Consider the following 14,614-nt stretch of genomic DNA (forward strand, 5'->3'; position numbering starts at 1 on the left):
AGAGAAAACTTGGATAATTTAAGCAATTATGTACTTCATTTCTCCTTTTCTGTAACTCCATTCCTGCTTATATATAAGGTATTGAATTTAACTTGCTTCATTCTTGATGTTTCACATCTTGTCATCTTCTTTTAGAAAAATTTAAACTAAAGTTTAAAAGGCTACAGGGTAAGTGTTGGTGGCTAGTTCCTCTGCAGAACAAATCATAGTCCCTAGAGCCCAGACTGCTGCCCTGGAGAACAAGAGGCCAAATTCTGGCTGCCCTGAAAAACCCCGTATATACAACTAATGCATATTCTAGATTTTACCATACCTCTCCCAAAACACTTCCAGGGATGCCTGACCTACACAACCTCTCCTTGCAGCCAGGCACACACCATTTCTCTCATTTGGATGTAATATTGCTAAAGAGCGAGGTCACTTGAAAGAAAGCTGAACTTGCAATCAGAATCTAAGTGTGAGTTCCAGCTCTTCAGGGGACCAGTTACAGGTCATTTAGTGCACTGGGTAAGTGCGCGCCTGCTAAAGCCAGAATGGGTTGGTGCAAATCCTGGTTTTTCCACTTTCTAGCTAGGTGACTCTAGGCAAATTATTTAAATCTTGTGCCTCAGTTTTCTCATTTGTAAAGTGGTAATAATATTAATAATGACCTCGTAGAGTTGTGAAAATGAAACATCTTCATACGGCTTAGAACAGAACCTCAGGTAGCCTAATAACTCAATAAATGTCAGCAATTATTATTGCTAGCTGCACGACCTTGGAGAGCTTAGCTAACCTCTGTGACACTCTATTTGCTCTTATGTCCAAAAACGGATCATGACTTCACATGGTCTTTACGAAGACCAAATAAACTCATGCAACGTATGTGACAGTCATTTTGAAAACATAATCAAGTATTGGACAACTCCTTCAACCAAGCAGAATCAGTTCCTTTCCACTCTGTCCCTGTAATACTTAAAACATATGCATACACCTGCTAAGCACTTGTCACACTGTATCATAAGAACCTGCTTACCTGTCCATCTCCCCCACTAACAGTGCATCCTCTGATTCACCTCTGCACCCTCAGCACATTGGACATACCTGGCACAGGACAGGTACTCAATAAACATTTGTTTAAATGAATATTGTCCAAACAACTGAGCAGGAATTCACAAGGCCTCTGCCAGGAATGATGGATTATCACTTTTTGCCAAGTATCCTCAGTAGACCACCCAGAAATGTGCTTGTTTTTCTTCAGACACAATATATTGAGATTCTGTCATTTCTAATGCAGCTTGTGTGGTTGCATTCACTCATTCTTTTCCCTTAATAAATACGCTGGGCTCCATACAGTGTACCACAGGTGGCAACTGCCCAGGTTAAGTTAGCGCCACATACTATGCAGAAAGAACCTATTTAGTATAGAATCATTTACAAGTGGAGATAATAAGCTCCTCGGTTTGATTTCTTCATTAGAGTGGTAGAATCTCAGAGTGGGAAAGAATGTTTTTTTAGAAGTGGGAGTCCGGGCTTCCCTGGTGGCTCAGTGGTTGAGAGTCCGCCTGCTGATGCAGGGGACACGGGTTCGCGCCCCAGTCCGGGAAGATCCCACCCACCGCATAGCGGCTGGGCCTGTGAGCCATGGCCGCTGAGCCTGCGCATCCGGAGCCTGTGCTCTGCAACAGGAGAGGCCACAACAGTGAGAGGCCCACATACCGCATAAAAAAAAAAAAAAAAAGAAGTGGGAGTCCTTATAGAACAATAAGTTAAAGTTGGGGATCTGACTGCCTAATTTAAAATCCTTGCTCTGCTATGTACAAGGTGAAAGACCTTGGGCAAGTTACTTAACCCCTCTAAGCCTCAGTTTTCTCATCTCTAGGATGGAGCTAGTAAGATTGATACATTAAAAATAACCCAGGGACTTCCCTGGTGGCTCAGTGGTTGGGAATCCGCCTGCCAATGCAGGGGACATGGATGGGTTCGAGCCCTGGTCCGGGAGGATCCCACATGCTGCAAGCAACTAAGCCCGTGCGCCACAACTACAGCCTGTGCTCTAGAGCCCGCAAGCCACAACTACTGAAGCCCGTGCACCTAGAGCCTGTGCTCGGCAACAACAGAAGCCACCACAATGAGACGCCCACGCACCACAACAAAAGAGTTGCCCCCGCTCTCCGCAACTAGAGAAAGACTGTGCACAGCAACGAACACCCAACGCAGCCAAAAAATAACCCACATTAATCACTTTTTATGGTACCTACCATAGAGTAAGCACTTAGTATGTGTTTGCTATTGTGATTAACCCAATCCCTCACCCCAGTGTTTGAACTTCCATCCCAAGTGTATTCAGGACATGAGGCATGAGTGCCCAGCTTTTGCTTGCATACCACCAGGGTCAGGGAACTTACAACCTCCACCAGTTGTCCACTTGACTACTGGGCAAAACAGAATTGTTGATAAATTCTAACAGGTTGTAATATACATACTTACATCTTCTACTCAAGGGTCTTCCATCTGTCATTTGGGATTACCCAGACAAAATCTAATCTCTCCTTGCAGGACAGCCCCTTTAACTTTGGAAGGCAGCTACATGTGCTAGCTATCACCGTCCTCCTCACACACCCACACCGACTCTTAGATCCTTTAATCATTTCTGATATGACACTGACTACAAGATCCCATTTTACCCTTTTTACTCTTCTTGAATTACCTTTTATCAATGTCTTTCTTAAAGGCTGAAGATCAGAATTCATAAAACAGAGCATCTGTGACCTGATCTCCAGTGAGAACTAGAAAACTACTCCCCGACTTGAACACTATATTTCTATTAATACAACAAAAGATTGATTTTTGTTTTGTGGAAGTTACATCACACTGTGTTGACTCATCATCTACTCACAATCAACAAGGCTCTAAATCTTCCTACGTGAGCTATCGTAAGTCACCTTGTCCCCCAACCTGTACTTGTACAATTGAATTTGGAGATCTTTGAGTACTTTATATTTGTCCCTGGTAAACTTTATATTGTTAGATGTGATTCATTATTATATTTTTTCAGGATTTGATAAGGGGGAGGAGAATCCTGATTGCATTATCCAACTTATTTGTTTTCCTTTCTAGCTGTGCATCATCTGTAAATTCGTTCAGCACGCGGTCAGTGTTATCATCTTAGCCATCAATCAAAGTGTTAAGGGCAACAAAGCTGCAAACCAGATTTGCATTAGATCCCTAGAGTCCTGGGTGTGCATCAGCCTCTTAAATTTCTTTTTTAAAAGATACCATTCATTCAATCAACAATATCTATTGAGTGCTACCATGTACCAGTTATTGTTCCAAGTGCTGAGCATATAGTGGTGAACAAAAAAAAATCCCTGTCCTCATAAAGCTTACATTTAGTTAGGGGATAAGCAATAAACAAATATGAAGATAAATAAATAATAATAAGTTTTTTTAAAATGAAAAACTAAAGCAGGGAGGGGTTCACGAATGTTGACAGTGGAGGTGGAATGAGCAGTTACCCATATGCAGTGTGGCTAAAGCAGAGTTGTTTTTGAAGTTTGACTGCACTGCTCACGCCCTGCATTCTTACTGTGCATCTGGCCCAAAAGGTGTCCCAGAGTGGGAAGCAAGTCTTTCTGGTTTCTCAAAACTCACTTTTTTCTGTGTGGAATCATATTAGGAAAAAATCAATAGAATGATGATAAAGAATTTAGATAGCCATGAAATAGAAAAGAAAATATGAAAGGACATAATACCTCAAGAGACTTTGCAACATTTCTTCATAGGCATAGGATATTCAAACATTGTGAGACCAGCTAGACTAGCAGGGAAGCTGGTCATACCTCCTGATCAAGACTCCAGAGAGAGACTAAAAATTATTGCTCTACAAGTATAGTATATGGTTGAAAATGAAATAATAGAGGAAAAAACAGAAAAGCTAACACTTACCTTATTCCAATCCCCATGTTCTCAAGTATGGAGTGGGTTATGAATCCAAAAGTTTATGGGAAGTCAGGAGGATGGAATGATTGGGTGACCCCAAAACATGGCTCAGAGAGTCTGGATATTGAACTCTGGAAAAGAAGCCCATAAGGGATAGATTTGAAATCTACCTCTATTAACTACTCTCTGCTCATGATTCTAATGTTGATAAATTCTTCTGAATAGTTTTAGATAATCTTCAAATCCCTCTGATGTTAGAGGGACTTGATAAATCTTTGTTTTGTAAAATCCTAATTGCAACCTCTGATTGGAAATTTATTTTCTACTCTCACAGTGATACTTCTAATATTTATTTTCATTCACTGAGCGTCTATTTTGTACCAGATACTTTGTTGGTGCTACGAGTACAAAGGTGAATAGGATAAATATGGTTCCTGCTTACAGAAACCTTCCAGTAGAGCTTGCAGTAGAGGGCAAGGTAGAAACTGGAAAGGCAGCTCTGATAAAGCAGTGTGTTATGAAGAGAAGAGTACCAAGAGCTCTAGGAGGGACATCTAACCCGGAATTTGGGAGAATTGGAAGTTAGTGACTTCTACGTGGAGACTTACAAGGTATGAGGAGTTAGTCAAATAAAGAGGTGGGGCAGGGCTTCCCTGGTGGCGCAGTGGTTGAGAGTCCGCCTGCCGATGCAGGGGACACGGGTTCGTGCCCCTGTCTGGGAAGATCCCACATGCCGCAGAGAGGCTGGGCCCGTGAGCCATGGCCGCTGAGCCTGCGAATCCGGAGCCTGTGCTCCGCAACGGGAGAGGCCACAGCGGTAAGAGGCCTGCATACCACAAAAAAAAAAAAAGAATTGCCTGCTAAGGCAGGGGACAAGGGTTCGATCCCTGGTCCGGGAAGATCCCACATGCCACGGAGCGACGAAGCCCGTGAACCACAACTACTGAGCCCGTGAGCCACAACTACTGAAGCCTGCGTGCCTAGAGCCCGTGCTCTGCAACAAGAGAAGCTGCTGCAATGAGAAGCCTGCGTACTGCAATGAACAGTAGCCCCCCCTTCACCGCAACTAGAGAAAACCCGCGTGCAGCAACGAAGACCAAACGCTGCCGAAAAATAAATTAATTAATTTAAAAAAAATAAACATGGGCAGAGAAAGGATCCCTGAAAAAAAGTACAGCCAGAGGGACAGGAGGGAAACAAAAAGAGTGAGATATCATAGAGAACAAGGGAAAGGCACATTTCAACAAGTAGGTTATGGTCAGCAAAGGTAAATGCTGTCAAGAGATCAAGTAGGAAAAGCCTGAGAAGCATCTTTGGAGGGCGCACCAAGGAGGTATTTGACCAGCTCGGTGAGAGGCGGGTCAGCGGAGGCAGAAGGCAGGTCACAGCAAGCTGAGGAATAAATGGGACCTGAATGTAGACAACTGTTTCAAACAATTTGCTTTAAAAGTAGAAGATATAATCCCTAGATTATCTTCCCAAAGGTAGGGAAATGGTGCCACTACGTAGGAAGGCTCCCTCACCACTTTTCCATTAGCTCAGTTACCACATGGCGATGCTCTTGGTAGGCATGGCCTTTGTGTTGGGCTGTGGTCTTGCATCTGGTGCCGGAAGTGGCTAAAACTGTCCAGTAAACCTAATCTGCCTTTCGTGCTCTCCTCCTGACCCTTCTTCTGCACCTGCCCCTTCTCTAGGCCTCTAAACTTCACACAGGCTTCCTGGGCTCTGACCTCTCTGAGCAGCCCACCAATGAAATGACCTTCATGGGTATCGATAAAAACCTGATCAGACACAACTGTCACACCTATTGCTATAGCTCATGTATTGGGACCAGTCAGAGGGAGGAGAGAGGAGTCTGGTCACCTTGGAGCAGATAGCTGGCCCACAGCTGGCTAGGCAGGGGTCATCTCTGAGAGCAAAATCCAGAAGCCAAAAGCTCTGGATTTGGGTTGGGAGAAAACAGATGATCCCAAATACAGGCAGTGCTGAGGCTGGTCCTAGAGAGTGAAGGGGAGCCTAGATACAACGGGTGAACACTGTAAGGGGTTTGGATGAGAGACGAGGAGCAGGGAGCAGTCAGAGAACAGGGACCAGGAACTAGAAGTAGGCTCGAGCTTTTATGCACACAGAGGCCAGGCACAACTGTGCTGGCCAGGTGGCGCTATCACCACCAGCTCTGTTACCCTGAATCCTCCACTGCGTTGTTTCAGTTCTCACACCTTCTCAACAACGAAGTGACGTTTCTGACGTTCACGACGACTCCCCAAATCTTATACCCCCAACCCCTCTTAGTAACCTGTATTCCAAGGAGAAGATAGGGAAGCTCTGGCCTGGATGGTGCAAACAGGGAGCGCACAGAGGCAATGGCAGTAACTAACCCGAAAAGGTTGCAGTAATAGCTACCCCGAACCTAAGAACTAGCAGCTGAATTAGCCCTGAATCAATAGCAAAACTGCCTGCACGGCTTGATTAAATGAAACATTATTTCTCAATTGTGATCATCCCAGGATATCTATGTTCTCTAAAATGCACACTATGACTGAACTGAAAGGCTTAACTGTCTTCAGTTTGTGATTACAGCACAGAGAGGAGATAAAAAGCAGTGGTAAACATCAGATAAAGACAATATTTTTGTCTTGTGCACAGACTAGCTAAGCTGCACAAACTGACTTTTCAGCTGAAGATTTTTTTTTTTTCATTTTACTCGACTCAATAATCATTTACCCACTGGATATTGCTTAAGGGGCAGAGTTTTCATCTAATTCTCATTTAACAAGATTGAAAAGGAAAAACTAAATAATAATATCCCATTTGTGTATAGTGCTTGTCTTTCAAAGAAGACATCATAACCCATTTTATACTATCTAATGTACATTAACAACCCTTTTATAGTGTAAATACTAGTAAGGGCTATTATCATTTATTATTATCATGCATACAAAGTATGCATAGAAGAAACTGAGGCATGCAGGAATGAAATAACTTGTTCAATGTAACTTCCATTTTAAAGGTGTAATAGCTGGGTTTTTCTTTTTTTTGTTTTGTTTTATAATGAAGCCATGATTAGGTAAACATGCTTATTAAGGTGTACCTTGCCCTTAAGTTTTAAGATGAAAAATACCTTGCTTAAAAGAAATCACAAGGGGTTTCCCTGGTGGCGCAATGGTTAAGAATCCGCCTGCCAGGGCTTCCCTGGTGGCCAGTGGTTGAGAGTCCGCCTGCCGATGCAGGGGACGCCATGGGTTTGTGCCCCAGTCCGGGAAGATCCCACATGCCGCAGAGTGGCTGGGCCCGTGAGCCATGGCTGCTGAGCCTGCGCATCTGGAGCCTGTGCTCCTCAACGGGAGAGGCCACAACAGTGAGAGGCCCGTGTAATACCAAAAAAAAAAAAAAAAAAAAAAGAATCCGCCTGCCAATGCAAGGGACATGGGTTCGAGCTCTGGTCCGGGAAGATCCCACATGCTGCGGAGCAACTAGGCCCATGAGCCACAACTACTGAGCCTGCACTCTAGAGCCATGAGCCACGACTATTGAGCCCGCGCACTGCAACTACTGAAGCCCGCGCACCTAGAGCCCATGCTCTGCAACAAGAGAATCCACTGCAATGAGAAGCCCGCACACCACAAGGAGGAGTAGCCTCTGCTCACTGCAACTACAGAAAGCCCCCGCACAGCAACAAAGACCAACGCAGCCAAAAATAAAATAAATTAAAAAAAAAAAATCACAAGGGCCAAAATATTCATTCTGTTCCACAGATCAAATCTCTCTCCCAAATCTAGATGAAAACCAATCAATTCCTATCACCCAACTCATTTTAATCAGCACAGTTCTCACCACCTTGTGCCACACATGTTACGAGTCGCTTGTGTGTATCACTCTCCTCTTTACATGCATTATGCTACAGTAATCTTGTCATCTCAATTGGACTTGGAAAGTACCATTCCATGCACTAAGTCTGTGTATATGTAAAGTCATTGACACTTTCATGTTTGCATGAGCTTCCATCTGTGGGGTAACATTTTTCTAATCTTTTCATGTATTCATCCACTCACTCATTCATTTATTCATACTCTCAAGCACTCATGCATCCATTCAACAAACATGGATCATGTGTCCAAGATGTGCAAACACTACTCTAGATGTAAAAGATAGAAATAGGAAGACAAAATCACTGACTTCAGGAATCTCAGCCCAATGAGGGAGCCAGAAGGGTAAACAGCTGTAGTTAAGTGTGATTGGTGTAGAGATGGAGTGACACATGAAAATAGTCTGGGGAGCACAGAGAGGGGATTGATCTCTGTCTGAGAGGGTGAGGAAGGCCTCTTAGATCTGAGCATGCCAGGAAGAAGGGGATTTGGGTATCCCAGGTAGAGGGCACAGCACAAGCAAAGTCACGTATAAGACCATCCTGTGCATTTGGGGAACCACAGGAAACATGGTATAACAGGAGGTTCTTCAATATTCTATAACTGGTTCTATTCCATAATCCAGGCCCTAGATGTCAACATAATAATTCTATAAAGGGAAATATACGGTCCATGGGTTGTCTTCAGTCATGTAAGTAAAAACACATTCTACATGGGATCTGTATCAAAGTACTTTTTGAAACTCTCGACAATTTGAAAAATGTCACATAGGTAACAGCACAAAATCAAAGCTTGCGTCTGGTCTACCCAAAGTTTGTATTCTCCATATTTCATCTCTAGGAGGCAGCAGGTAAGAACAGCCTACCTATTCATCAAATATAGGTAGGTGAATACTTAATCCACCTCCATTATGATTTCAGTATAAAATTTTTATATAGAAATACTTCCAAATACCGCATTTCCAAATGCACTACATGTGTGAGTCAGATATTTCCTGTTTACCTCTTCTCAACCATTCAGCCTTGGTGCTGCCCAGCCTCCAAAAGCATGAGAGCCAGCCTTATAGACTTCTTATCAGCACCTCTACACACAGCAAGAGGTGTTGGAAATAGTCTCTGAAAATTCTACACCCAAGTGCCTGCAGGGACAGCTCTTCCCTGAAGCTTCTGAGAAGTCCTGCATGAAGGCTTTTGTGAACCAGGTCAGTAATAGGTAAAATGCAACCATTACAGAGAACTCACATAGAACCTTCCCTAGACTAACCCTACTGCCTTGGTAATCCTACTCTGAATTCCCTTGTCACTTAAGAAAAACTTTGCACCACCAAATTGCATCCTTGTTTCTATTTGGAAACTTTTCAGAGACTCTAAGAGTTCAAAATAACTAATCTATTTTGGTTCCTGACCAATTATAGAACCCTCTCTCTCTTTTTTTTTTTTTGTTTTAACTTGGCCACGCCACGCGGCTTGTAGGATCTTAGTTCCCTGACCAGGGATAGAGTCTGTGCTCCCTGCATTGGAAGCATGGTGTCTTAACCACTGGACCGCCAGGGAAGTCCCTCTAAGACATTATTTCTTCATTCATCTACTACTTCACCCATTCAAAGAACATCAGCTTCCTCATTTCGGACTCTCCTGAAGCCAATCCATTCAGCCTTTGTCCCCCATTCTTCTACTGCAAACACACCTGTGAAGGTGGCAGTGACCTCTTTGTTGTCAAATCCAGTGGTCAGTTGTCCATCCTCACCTTACTGCCCTCTCAGCAGCTACTTGGCACTAATGATCAGTCCCTTTTTGTTGAAACATTTTCTTCACTTTGCTTCCATCACACCACAATGGCTTTCCTTCTACCTCATTGTTTATTCCTTCTCAGTCTCTTTTGGTGGGTCCTTCCTGATTTCTGAATGCTGGGAGCCCCCTTGGGCTTGGTCCTCTGCAATTTCCCATCCAGTCCATTGCTTTATTTTATTTCTTAAATTTTTATCGGAGTATAGTTGATTTACAATGTTGTGTTAGTTTCAGGTGTACGGCAAATTGAATCAGTTATACGTATACATATATCCACTCTTTTTTAGATTCTTTTCCCATATAGGCCATTACAGCGTACTGAGTAGAGTTCCCTGGGCTATACAGTAGGTCCTTACTAGTTATCTATTTTATATATAGTAGTGTGTATATGTCAATCCCAATCTCCCAATTTATCCCCCCTGCCGCTTACCCCCTGAAAACCTTAAGTTTGTTTTCTACATCTGTAACTCTATTTCTGTTTTGTAGATAAGTTCATTTGTACCCTTTTTTTCAGATTCCACATATAAGCGATATCATATGATCCACTGCTTTAAGTATCATCTCTTTTGTCCTAATGTCTGACTTGGAAGCTGCAGAGGGGGTTTCTTTTCCTAGAGGCAGTGAAGTTTGGGTTGGGCACTGAAGGAGGAAATGAGTTGGCTGAGGAGAGAAGATACTTAGGGGAATAGGATGGGGAAAGGCACAAAAGTGTGAAAAGGCAAACTGTGTTCAGAGAAGAGAGGGAAGACTGGTGTGGGCTGAAAATAACTGGTAAGGTAGGATGTAGCCATATTGAGAAGAACCTTGATTTACAGCTAAGGAACTTGGACTTCACACTGAAGACAATAAGTATGAAAGGTATCAGAGGTTCCTAAATAGGGAAGGGATGTGATTATTCATATTAAAAATAAATACATAAAAATGTAGTAGCAAGATGACGGCTGAACTAGAGTAAGAGGAGACTGGACCCAAGAAAGCCAATTAGAAGGTCACTGTAATAGTCTAAGGAAAGGATTATGGTCTGAATCACCATAGCAGCAGCAGGATGAAAAGTAGTGACAAATCCAAGGGAGATTTAGAAGTAGCAGCGAGGACATAGTTATTGATTAGATAGGCATTTGGGAGTAGGGGAGAGAGGCCAAGGTTGAAGTGTAATGAGATTAACTAAGCTAAATAAGAGAAGGAGAGCAAGAGGGTGGGGGGAGGAGGATGAGTAGCATATTAAATTTGCAGTGATTATAGGATATCCAATGGCAAGTGAAAGACACATCTGCAGATCAGGAGAGAAGTTCGGACTGAATACATAGGTTCAGAAGTCAGTGTCCACTGGTAGTTAAGTCCTCAGAATGGATGGGATATCCTGAGGAGGGCGTACAGTGAGAAGAGTGCCAAGACCTTGAAAAAAAAAAGCATGCAGGCAGCTGACAGAGAAAGAGGAGCCAGGGGAGGAGACTGGGAATGAGCAGAGAGGTAGCATAAGAACGGGACAGAGGTCTGCAAGTAAAGGGAGAAGAGACCTTCAAAGGGGAAATGATCAACAGTTCTCTCTGGGGTAGGATGAGTGATAAGGTTTGGTAATTAGACCTGATGAGCACAGTTTCTACAGCGTTAGAAGGCAGACTGGAATGGATCAAGTGGACTCCTCTTGGAAGTTGGGCTGTAAGGGAAGCAGGTAATGGCTGGGAAGAAAATGGAGTTGGGCAAGGTATAGAAAATTTTTTTATGAGATGGAAGTCTTTAGTATAACAGACAGACAGCTAGTTTCTGCTTAAACAACTCTTGTGAGCTCACTACCCCACAAGACAACCTTGTTGCATTTTTAATTAGCAATTGATCATCCTGAACAGTTCAACATATATTTGTTGAGAGCCTGCTCTGTCTAAAGCATTGGGCTTGGCATTTCAGTGCCTGAAAAGATATTAACGACCCGGTCACTTACTGAGGTGGGTTTAAAATATACAAAACTCATGAAGAAGAAAATCAATTGTAAGTCCACTATTGAGATATTACCACTAACAATATTATTCTGTGTATCCATCCAGTCTTTTTTTCTGAGCAGATATATTTAAAAATAAATTACCAACATTTTCTGATATCATGACATCTTCCATAATCTTCTTTTTACTGGATGCATAGATTTTATCAAAGGAATATATTACAATTTATAGAATACTTCTTTTTGGACCCTTAGGTTATCTCCAAATGTTCAATACTATAAAGAAGGCATGCTCTACTAAATATTCTTCTACATTAAATTTTGTGAGTGTTTCTGGTTATTTTCTTAGGATAAAGTCTTTTTTTTTTTTTTTTTTGCGGTACGCGGGCCTCTCACTGTTGTGGCCTCTCCCGTTGCAGAGCACAGGCTCCGGACGCGCAGGCTCAGCGGCCATGGCTCACGGGCCCAGCCGCTCTGCGGCATGCGGGATCTTCCCGGACCGGGGCATGAACCCATGTCCCCTACATCGGCAGGCAGACTCTCAACCACTGCACCACCAGGGAAGCCCAGGATAAAGCCTTAAGAATGAAATTACTGTGTTAAATAGTTTGCACACATTAAAATATTTTTATACACAATGCCAAATTGCTCTCTAGAATGCTTGAACCAATTTACATGCCCCATATTGTATACGCGTGTTTATTTCCCTGAATCTTTATCCATGGAAGTTATCATTTTAAAGCTCTTCACAATTTGTTAGGTACAAAGACATCTGGTTTTACTTTATATTTCTACTTATGGAGTCTTCACTTGATCCATTCCAGCCTGCCTTTAATTACTACTAAGACTGGACCAATAGAATTCCTTTTTTTCTTTTTGCCTTTTCATGTCCTTTACCCACATGGCTTTCGTGTTCTTTACCCACACTTCTTTTGAAATGTTGTATTGTTCTTATAAATTTGTAAGAGCTCTTTATATATTAAGGACACTACCCTTTGTCACATATATTTAGTTGCAAAAGTTCTAGTCTCTCATTTATATTTTAATTTTGTTTGTGGTACTGTTTCATCTACATAAACTAAAAAGTTTTAAGTAGTCAAATCTATAAATGCTTTTCTTTTACAAATCATAAACCTTTATTTTTTTCACTCAGATTTTTACCACTCTAAGGTCAAGAAATGCTTACACCACTTTCATCTTTTCAAGACCTATCACTTCTCTTGTATGGGTCATTTTTCATGTTTAACTCTTTAATCCATTGGAAATTTATTCCATTCTTTCTTTTTTTTCCTTATAAATTTTATTTATTTATTTATTTATTTTTGGCTGCACTGGGTCTTTGTTGCTGCGTGCAGGCTTTCTCTAGTTGTGGAGAGCGGGGGCTACTCTTTGTTGCTGTGCGTGGGCTTTCTCTAGTTGCAGAGAGCAGGGGCTACTCTTTGTTGCTGTGCACAGGCTTCTTATTGCAGTGGCTTCTTTTTGTTGTGGAGCATGGGCTCTAGGCGTGCAGGCTTCAGCAGTTGTGGCACTCGGGCTCCGTAGTTGTGGCTTGCAGGCTGTAGAGCACAGGCTCAGTAGTTGTGGCACACAGGCTTAGTTGCTCCGTGATATGTGGGATTCTTCCGGACCAGGGCTTGAACCTGTGTCCCCTGCATTGGCAGGTGGATTCTTAACCACTGCACCACCAGGGAAGTGCCCCATTCCTTCTTTTTTTTTTTTTTTTTTTTTTTTTTTTTGCGATACGCGGGCCTCTCACTGCTGTGGCCTCTCCCGCTGTGGAGCACAGGCTCCCGGACTCGCAGGCCCAGCGGCCATGGCTCACGGGCCCAGCCGCCCCGCAGCATGTGGGATCCTCCCGGACCGGGGCACGAACCTGTGTCCCCTGCATCGGCAGGCGGACTCTCAACCACTGTGCCACCAGGGAAGCCCCCCCATTCCTTCTTAATCATGTTTGTTCTATCCTTTTTGAATCAGAGATGATGCTTTGGTTTCAAGAAAGAGAAATCTAACGCAAATTGGCTTAAACAAAATATTGAATTTATTGCCTCCTGTTAGTAAAAATGTTCAAAGGCTTCAGGGCCATGTATGGTTAGGTGGCTCACACAATGTGGAGAGGACCTGATGGTTCCCTCTTCATTTCTTTGCTTTAGACCCTGGTGACAGCTCCATTCTCCATAGACTCTCCCAAGAGACTCGCCCCTCCTGGTCCCTAGATGGTGTCCAAGAACTCCCAGGTTACATGCTTCTGCATTCATTTCTAGAGGAAAGTGTCTTTGTCTTAGCACAAAAATCCTGACATTCTCTTTGATTGGACTGACTTAGGTTACATGCCCATACATGAAGTGGTCACTGGGGCCAAGGGGATGAAATTCACTCATTGACTTAGTCTGGACCACATGCCCTATCTCCTGGAGATAAAGGCGGAGTCAGCTTTCTCAAAACTACATGGATGTCCTACAGAAAGGGCGGCTGAGAAAGAGGGATTCATGTGAGGAGACAGCTAAGGTAAGGACTACATCTTTAAGTATCAAGATCATTGCTTTTGATAGAAAATGACAAATCCTCTGCCATATGAAAACATTTGTTCTACCACCATTAACGCAGTAGAAACTAGAGTTAAAATCATGAAAGGACATGGTCCCTTCCTTAGGTGCTAAACCCCTTACATTCAAGTTGCATAGGGGCCACCTGGGCACATCACAGTTTCTAAAAGTCTAATCATATGTGACTGTAACAGTTTCCTCCATGGCCAACTAATCTATAGGTTCTCTGAATTCCTTCTTTTAAACAGGTTACATAGACTCAGTAGAAGAAATAAGACCATAGCTCCAATTCTCCCCTCAATTCATTCTGGCAAAGTCTCTGTCTCCTGGCTACTTTGTTTTCTGGTTACTTATTTGGACCATTCCTTTTTTTTTTTTTTTTTTTTTTTTTAATCTAGAAGTCTTATACCACTTTGCAATGTCTTTTCCTGGTTTGTGACCTGAGACCTATATCTTGACCTAAATATCTTCTTAGAGGAGCCCTCCAAGGGCTAACTATAGCTGACTAAGTTGGACTTTGGAGCACTGGGGCTTTATGTCGACTACAGCAGTGATTCAGAA

At 42.8% G+C, this 14,614-nt stretch overlaps 1 protein-coding gene across 8 annotated transcripts in view; it reads right to left on the reverse strand.

Annotated features, from left to right (window-relative positions):
• MKLN1 (muskelin 1) overlaps positions 1-14,614 on the reverse strand; it is a 339,221-nt gene that overhangs the window by 305,105 nt on the left and 19,502 nt on the right. For 6 of the 8 annotated variants that reach the window (XM_067042144.1, XM_067042148.1, XM_067042142.1 and 3 more), the window contains exon 2: positions 3,928-4,052. The exons of the other annotated variants lie outside the window; for them this stretch is intronic. In XM_067042144.1, coding sequence (XP_066898245.1) covers positions 3,928-3,944 — 17 coding nt within the window. In that variant the 5' untranslated portion in view covers positions 3,945-4,052. The remainder of the gene's footprint in view (positions 1-3,927; positions 4,053-14,614) is intronic. 8 annotated transcript variants of the gene reach the window in all.

This window comes from Kogia breviceps, chromosome 9, assembly GCF_026419965.1.
Source record: "Kogia breviceps isolate mKogBre1 chromosome 9, mKogBre1 haplotype 1, whole genome shotgun sequence".
NCBI classification, from domain to species: Eukaryota; Metazoa; Chordata; class Mammalia; order Artiodactyla; family Physeteridae; genus Kogia; species Kogia breviceps.